This window comes from Montipora foliosa, chromosome 5, assembly GCF_036669935.1.
Source record: "Montipora foliosa isolate CH-2021 chromosome 5, ASM3666993v2, whole genome shotgun sequence".
NCBI lineage: Eukaryota > Metazoa > Cnidaria > Anthozoa > Scleractinia > Acroporidae > Montipora > Montipora foliosa.
The window spans coordinates 20,571,378-20,578,877 of NC_090873.1; the positions used below are offsets into that span (position 1 = coordinate 20,571,378).

The 7,500-nt window shown below is 40.6% G+C and overlaps 1 protein-coding gene and 1 pseudogene across 1 annotated transcript; one reads left to right on the top strand and one right to left on the bottom strand.

Annotated features, from left to right (window-relative positions):
* The first annotated feature begins 5,888 nt into the window (after positions 1-5,888).
* LOC138003029 (uncharacterized) lies at positions 5,889-7,167 on the top strand. Its single transcript, XM_068848978.1, has 2 exons — positions 5,889-6,581; positions 6,755-7,167. The coding sequence occupies exons 1-2, from the start codon at positions 5,918-5,920 to the stop codon at positions 7,165-7,167; spliced, it is 1,077 nt and encodes a 358-aa protein (XP_068705079.1). The 5' UTR covers positions 5,889-5,917.
* A 208-nt stretch (positions 7,168-7,375) lies between these two features.
* Positions 7,376-7,500, bottom strand: part of LOC138003030 (golgin subfamily A member 6-like protein 7) — a 1,333-nt pseudogene continuing 1,208 nt past the window's right edge.

Consider the following 7,500-nt stretch of genomic DNA (forward strand, 5'->3'; position numbering starts at 1 on the left):
AACAATTAGAATAAGAATCATAACAATAATAACAGTAGCAGCCGTATTAACTAGTATTAGTTTTAAGTAGTGGTAGTAGTACAGTGCAGTTTTGTGGCAGTAGTAAACATATTTTTTTGGATGAACCTTGAATACAACAGCACTCTGATGCCATTTTCTGTTTCCTGTTTCATTCTTACTTAAAAATAAGAAATACAATGAATAATAGTGAAAAGCATAATTTCTGTACCCAAGTTGATATCTTTCAAGCTCTTATCCTGCTCATTGATCAACAAAGCTGGCACTCTTTGCACACCCCTCAGATGGCCCTTCAGGTTTTGCTGCAGTTCCTTCCTCTTTAATATCTCGTCTACATCTAATCCCCTTGCTGCACACTCAGTTTTCAGCTCTGGTACAGTCATATCTTTGAATGGTTTGATTCCTTCATTGCCTTTCCTTCTTCTGGATGGTCCTACCCGAACCGTTCTGCAGCGGTCTGCTAGAGAAAGGTGATGGCTTCTAAAGCAGTACACTAAGTCACGATATCTACGGGAGTCACCACTACACGAAACCGTTGTTTCCTCCCCTTTGCTCCCCACTTTCAAATTGCTGTTCTGGGCCATCCCCATGAAAGAAGCACATCACATCTACCACTGGTACACCCTTACTCGTCTGCAGGTTGTGGGTAAGCTGGTCCAAGCATTCTCTCCTGGTATCCACATAAGCCAGCTGCTCAACTTCTTTTGCACTGCATCTCCCGAGAATATAGAGATGGGACTCAACCAATGCAGGGACATCCATGTCATCATACCCTCTGGCTTTCATTTCTGCAGATGAGTAGTAGAATGCTGGATCGTAAACAGACTGGACAAGATAAAGAAGGTGGCCATAATTTAAAATTGTTGAACCATCCCCCCATATCATAAGGTGCCTGGTTCTCTCAAATTTGATAAGGCGTTCTCTTCTTTGCCCAGGAGTGTCGCCTGAATGATTTTCTATCTCTCCCAACACTTTCAGCCGCCCAGTAATTTGGTCATCACTTATCTGCCCATATTCCTCATTGGTGTGGCCCGTACAATTCCAAGCTTCGCACACCTGTCCAACTCTCTATTTCTGATTTCTGTAAGAGGCATTTTTCTACTTGAAACTTTAAACTCGACTTCCTTTAGAGTACCATCACTATTCATTGCTAGCTTCTTGTACTTATTAGGCACCAGCAACTCCCCAATGGTATATTCTCCTGCCTGGAGTTTTACCTAAAATGAATAAAATAGCTTAAGTTGCAAAATTTAATTATAATTGTTTATTTTTCAGGTGCCCCATATGCTCTCACCGGTAATTGCTTTAGTGTATTGTAAGAAAGCAGTCCGTGTTCATACAATTATTTGTTAATGTATACACCTTATTCACAAATGGTCGCCAACCTGAGACGAGTGCGCGGCCAAACATGGAATCGAGGCGTTTTGGGATAAAAATTTGTTTTCATGCAAACTTTGGCCAACTTACGTTGAAATTATCGGTCATCTAAAAGCGATTTCTTTAATGCGACAGTTTCCTGACTGCTAATTTCATTGGGGATGAGTTCTAGTTCAAATATTAACTGCTGTGTTCCTCTTTGCAACCAGAGAGGAACCGTAGATGCCAACGGAAAGAGAGTCAGCTTCTTCAATTTTCCGAAAGATCCAAACCTTCGAGCTCAATGGCTGCAGAAGATTCGAAGAGACGTTGGAACGAAATTCAAACTGACGGAAATTACAAAAGTTTGCTCACTGCATTTTCGTGAAAGCGAAATAAAAAAAAGGCCTTGGAGGAAAGAAGATGAGTGTAGACATCACCGCAGTTCCTTCGAAATTTGCATGGCGCACTTCACCGCGAAAGAGACCGCTGCCGTCTGCAAGATTTTTAGCGAAGAAGGGCAAGCAGTGACTGGAAGAATCATTTACGGTAACCAGCGACATAACATCCGAGGCGGACAATACAGTTTCTCTCGAAACAGCTGAAATTGTAAATACTGAATCACAAGATTCATGTGAGGCATTACGATTCCAGTTGTTACAAGCTCAAGAGGAAACTGCGTGGTTAGATGAGGAAGTAGCAGTTTTAAAAGAGAAACTAGGAAATACAGAAGCCCAACTGAGAAATGCCCAGGCAGAAATTAAGCGTCAACTCGAGGAGAACGAAGAATTAAAGTCACGCATGTTTTTCATAGATAATCTGTCTGGAGATGAATCTATTTCGTTTTAAACTGGGTTTCCAAACTTGCAGACATTCCAGGCTACGCTGGTATACTTAAACCCAGGGAAAAACGGACAAAACATCCGCTACTAGCGTTCAACTGACAAAAAGGTCCTGGCACATCAATATGATGGGAACAATCAGAAAAACAAACCTGGGCAAAAGAGAACTCTGAGACCCAAAGATTGCGACAAGGGTTTAATGAGGCAGATTTGGCATTTTTATTTGGCATCTCTCAGCCAACAGTCAGCAGGATTTTTGTTTCCTGGATCAACTTTATGTATCTTCGTTTTGGCACTATAAATATTTGGCCCAACCGAGACGAAGTTGATAAATCTATGCCTGAAGATTTCAAGTCTAAATATCCCAAGACACGAGTTATCCTTGACTGTACAGAGATAAAATGCCAACACTCTGAAAGGACTTATTGGAATAGCCCCTTCAGGAGCAATAACATTCATAAGTGAGCTTTATGCTGGTAGTATCTCGGACAGAGAGATTGTTGAAAGGAGTGGCATCCTAGACTTACCATTTAATGAAGATGACGACGTAATGGCCGACAAAGGTTTCACAGTTGAGGACCTACTGCCTCTGGGAGTCTCTTTGAATATTCCCTCATTTCTTGGGCAGTCTCAGCAAATGCCAGCCGAAGATGTGGTTAAAACACCAGTCATTGCTTCCTTACGTATACATGTAGAGAGAGCTATTAATAAAATTAAAAATTTCCACATTTGGGACAGAATAACACAGTTAACTTCAATTCCTCTAGTCAACCAAATGTGGACGGTTTGTAGTTTCTTATGTAACGTTCAGAATCCCTTTTTATCTGAATAATAATCTGAGGACTCACGACCTAATCACAAACACTGGCTACTCGAAGTGAAAGTTTTCATTGTTTTTTTTTTAGTCTCTGAACAATCGTGTTGCAGTTACAAAAATATGACTAAATATCAATTGTATCAGTTGCCCTTTTCTTGTCTACATTAAATAATTATTACTTCCTGTTGATTGTATAGACTCATGTTAAACATATAAAGGTTTTGTTAGCATAACAACATCATTACCAACAACATTGTTTCGTTAGCTGACATATACGCCTGTGGTTTGATGGATGGGGGATGTATGCTCGTGAAACCCCTAGAAGAAACCTCCATCAAGCCCAATACATGCATAAGTGTACATAAGATTGGGGCTTACAAGGCTTCAACAATGGCAAAATCGATGAAATGTTCATAATAGTACAAAAGTAGCTTGCCTTCCAGTTCATGCCAGTATTGGGGATCAAAGGGGATTCTTTCTATTGACATTCCCTTCTTGGTGTACACCACAAAATCACACCACTTGGCACCCGTAATTCCCATTTGACCTTGTACCTGTGCATAATAGGGATGGGTAATTTTCAGTTTGCACTGTCCATCAACGTTTTCAAGTTGCTGTCAGAGCAAGCATCTAGTGGCGTTACAAGAAACTTCATCTCAGGACATTTTACTTCGAGTAATCCAAACGGTTCTGTGCAACCTGGATCGATTACTTTCCCGTCAGGCGTACAGGCCAGGGTTGGTTCTTTTTGCGACTCAACAAGGCCACATTTATAAACATCAACTGGCATTGATCTATTGTTCATATGTTTCACGTAGGCATGTATTGCTTCTGGCTCGTACTTAATCCCGTGGCTTGTATGCCTTGAAGTGAAAGCTTTGGGATGTATAAGAGTGTTAGCAAAATTTTGATGGTTTCTTTTCCGGTGAGAAATCAAGTGAAAATTTGAAGCTGTAAACCGGAATCGACGTTCGGATCTCCACAGCTCACTACTGGCTTGATCTCTTGTGGCGCCCTCTAATGCGTTAATCTCATCCTCGTCCAACTTTAGTAGGTTAACAAACTCCTTTTTATCATCACTCAGGAGCTCTCGAACAATGAAGCAGTCGTCGTGTCTTGGTGGCACTCTGACGATATACCTTTTATCGTATCTACTTGCTGTGCAGCTGTCAAACAGTCGTCAGAATCTGGCGAATAACAAAAATTTGGAGGCTTTGGTGATTGCTAAAAATACGAACCAAGTGGTGATAAATCCTAACGCAAGCAGTTTGAAATCCAGCTCGAAGGAGTCTTTCAAGATGGCGCCCGCTATAAAGCTCACACGGGCTATGCGCTTCTTTAATATTATGCTGGCTGCCAATTTGATCTTCCTTTCGAATGATGTTGCTTTGAACCCTGGTCTCATGGATCTACGAGTTTCAAGTGAAGGCAGAGGAATAACGATTGGGCAATGGAACATTCAACATCTAACCGACGCTAAGTTTGAACAACTCTCGTTGTCCCTCAATGCCCATAAGGATTCAGCAAATAAAGTGGACGTGCTCATTTTGACTGAGACGTTTTGTAGCAGCAAAAGGCCCGACTCTTTTTATCAAGTACATGGATATGACTTATTCCGGAAGGACAGAGTTGGTAAGCAAGGAGGAGGAATAATGATTTATGTGAATGATAAACTACAAGCAAAAATTCGCCCTGAACTAATGACAGCTCAACTTGAAATGCTCTGGCTTGAAGTATGCCCTTTTAATTCAAAGCGCTCATTGCTCATTGCTGGTGTCTACAGACCTCCGTCGTCCACGTCTGACGTTGATGCAAGCATTACGAAAAACATCGAAAAAGCCTATTTGTTGAACAAAGAAATGGTTCTCTTAGGAGATTTTAATGTTGACTTCCTAAATGCAAATCAGGCAAGTAAACACAAGCTCATTAAAACACTAACTAACTTGCACCTAACCCAACTCGTCAAAGAAGTTACAAGGCCTGTTTCAGGAACGTGTCTAGATCATATCTGGTCAAATCATCCGGAAAGATTGATGTGTGTACAAACAAAGAATATTGGAATGTCAGATCACCTTCCAACAATGGTGGTTTGACGCTACAAAGGTCAGACTTCAGAGAGGAAAAATTTGAGTAACACCTTTTCTTACCGGAACACGAAACGCTTAGATGCTCAAAAATTTGTGGATGATTTGAGTAAAGCCCCGTGGGACACCGCTTTTGTTTTCGAGGATACTGAAGACATTGTCGACAGCTGGTATAAAATTTTCACTGACATCCTTGATTCTCACATACCTGTGAAAGAGAAAAGAGTGAGAAAAAGCGCCCAGCCAATTTGGTTCACTTCAGAAATAAACGAGGCCATGAAAAAAAGAGATAAACTTCTAAAGAAAGCTAGAATTTCCGAAAATCCTGCTGATTGGGCTACCTTTAAATGTGCTAAAAACGAGGTGTGCAATTTAATAAGGAATGCTAAGGAGAAATATTTTAAGAACCAATTTACTGAACATAAAAATAACCCTAAAAGATTGTGGAGCCTCATTAGGAACCTAACGAGAGAAGACGTAAACATGCTCCTATACGTCAGCTGAAGGAAGAAGCTAAATTTCTTACAGACACACTAGACATTGCTGAGTGTCTAAACCATTGGTTTGTAAAGCAGCCCCTTGAACTGCTCCGAAATCTACCATCACATTCATCATCGCGGGCCCCTCTTAAGCATATCAAGGACCTCACAGCAAATAGGGACTTTAAGATACGGGGACGCGGACGCCTTGAAGTACGCGACCGTCGAAGAGAGCCTGGGTCGAGAACACAGCGTTCGTGGCGGGAAATTTAAGTAAAGGTTCTTTGCGAGCGACGCGACGAGTTTTTCGAATTCACTGATATGGCTTCTTTCAGGGAAACTCGAGAAATGTTGTGTTTAAGTCATGCAATGGGCTTTATTACCGATGCAGAATTCTTGCTGCTCTATGAGGAAAGCAAGTCAGATAATTTGGATTTTCCTTACCAAGAATATCCGACATTTTCTTTGCCGGACAAAAATAGAGCTGAGTGTACAGCCAATTTAAGGGTTGAGAAGCATCACATAACTCGCCTTGAAGATGCACTGCAAATTCCTGCTGTATTTAAATGTGATCAAGGAACAGTATGTGATGGAACTGAGGGCCTTTGTATTCTTCTCAAGCGATTTGCCTACCCTTGTCGCTACTCCGACATGATCCCGATATTTGGAAGGCCAGTCCCAGAAATCTGTATGATAAATAATACTGTGATGGATTGGGTATATGAAAACCACAGGCATCGTATCATGGATTGGAATCCAACCGTTTTGAGTGCCATCCAGCTCGAAAGCTACGCTGATGTAATTTCTAACAAAGGAGCACCACTTACAAATTGCTTTGGTTTTGTTGACGGAACTGTTCGTCCAATATCTAGAACAGGAGAAAACCAGCGCTTGGTATACAATGGGCACAAGCGTGTACATGGGTTGAAGTATCAGTCGGTTGTGGTTCCAAATGGCTTAATTGCACACCTCTATGGGCCAGTAGGTAAGGCACTTTCCGATCATTTCCTAGGGGCCGGACAATTTAAGATACACAATATAGTATTAAATAAGTCCTTTCGACATTTTTCACTCAAATCTTTTTTGACTTGAAAGTAAACTAATGATGTTTGAGCTCTCTTTTTGATGTTTTACTGCATTTTATTTTTCTTTCAACAGAAGGAAAAATGCACGATGCAGCAATGCTGGCAGAATCACACCTGTATGACAGCCTCCAAACACATGCTTTTTCAACCACTGGACAGGCTATGTGTATTTATGGAGATCCAGCCTACCCCCTTAGGGTGCATCTTCAGGCACCTTACAGGCATCGAGTTTTAACCCCGCAAATGCAGGCTTATAACCATTCCATGAGTGCTGTTCGCAGCTCTGTTGAGTGGCTTTTCGGGGAGATAGTGAACTATTTTAAATTTTTAGACTTTAAAAAGAATTTAAAAATAGGTCTAAGTCAAGTGGGAAAAATGTATATTGTCTGTGGGATTCTGCACAATGCACTGACATGCCTCTACGGAAATACCACATCTCAGTTTTTTGATTTAGATCCTCCATCACTAGAGGATTATTTTGCTTGATTGTTCTAAATGAACTTGATAAAACATCCAGCCAAAAAGGAAGAATAGTGTTCCATATAATGATAAACTGTAATATATGCTAAGTCATTGCAACGTTGTGAGCCTTTTTACACCGCAAACATTGAAAAGGTGTTGTAACTTTTTGAAGAGAAATGTTGTAGCTACTGTAAAAAGATTAATTTAAGATTGAAACAATTTTCTGGAGAAAAGTACAATTAATGCTTCTTTTTAGTCTACCTTTTTTAAAGGTTTAATGGCATAAGACATGAAATTGTTTACCAATTTGTACTCTATGATCTCATAAAATCTTACCGACCTAATCTTAACACATTA

Coding starts and splice junctions, on each gene's coding strand:
- LOC138003029 (XM_068848978.1), top strand. CDS start 5,918: ATGGCTTCTTTCAGGGAAACTCGAGAAATGTTGTGTTTAAGTCATGCA. Junction 6,582..6,754: donor ACACCTCTATGGGCCAGTAG/GTAAGGCACTTT, acceptor TTCTTTCAACAG/AAGGAAAAATGCACGATGCA.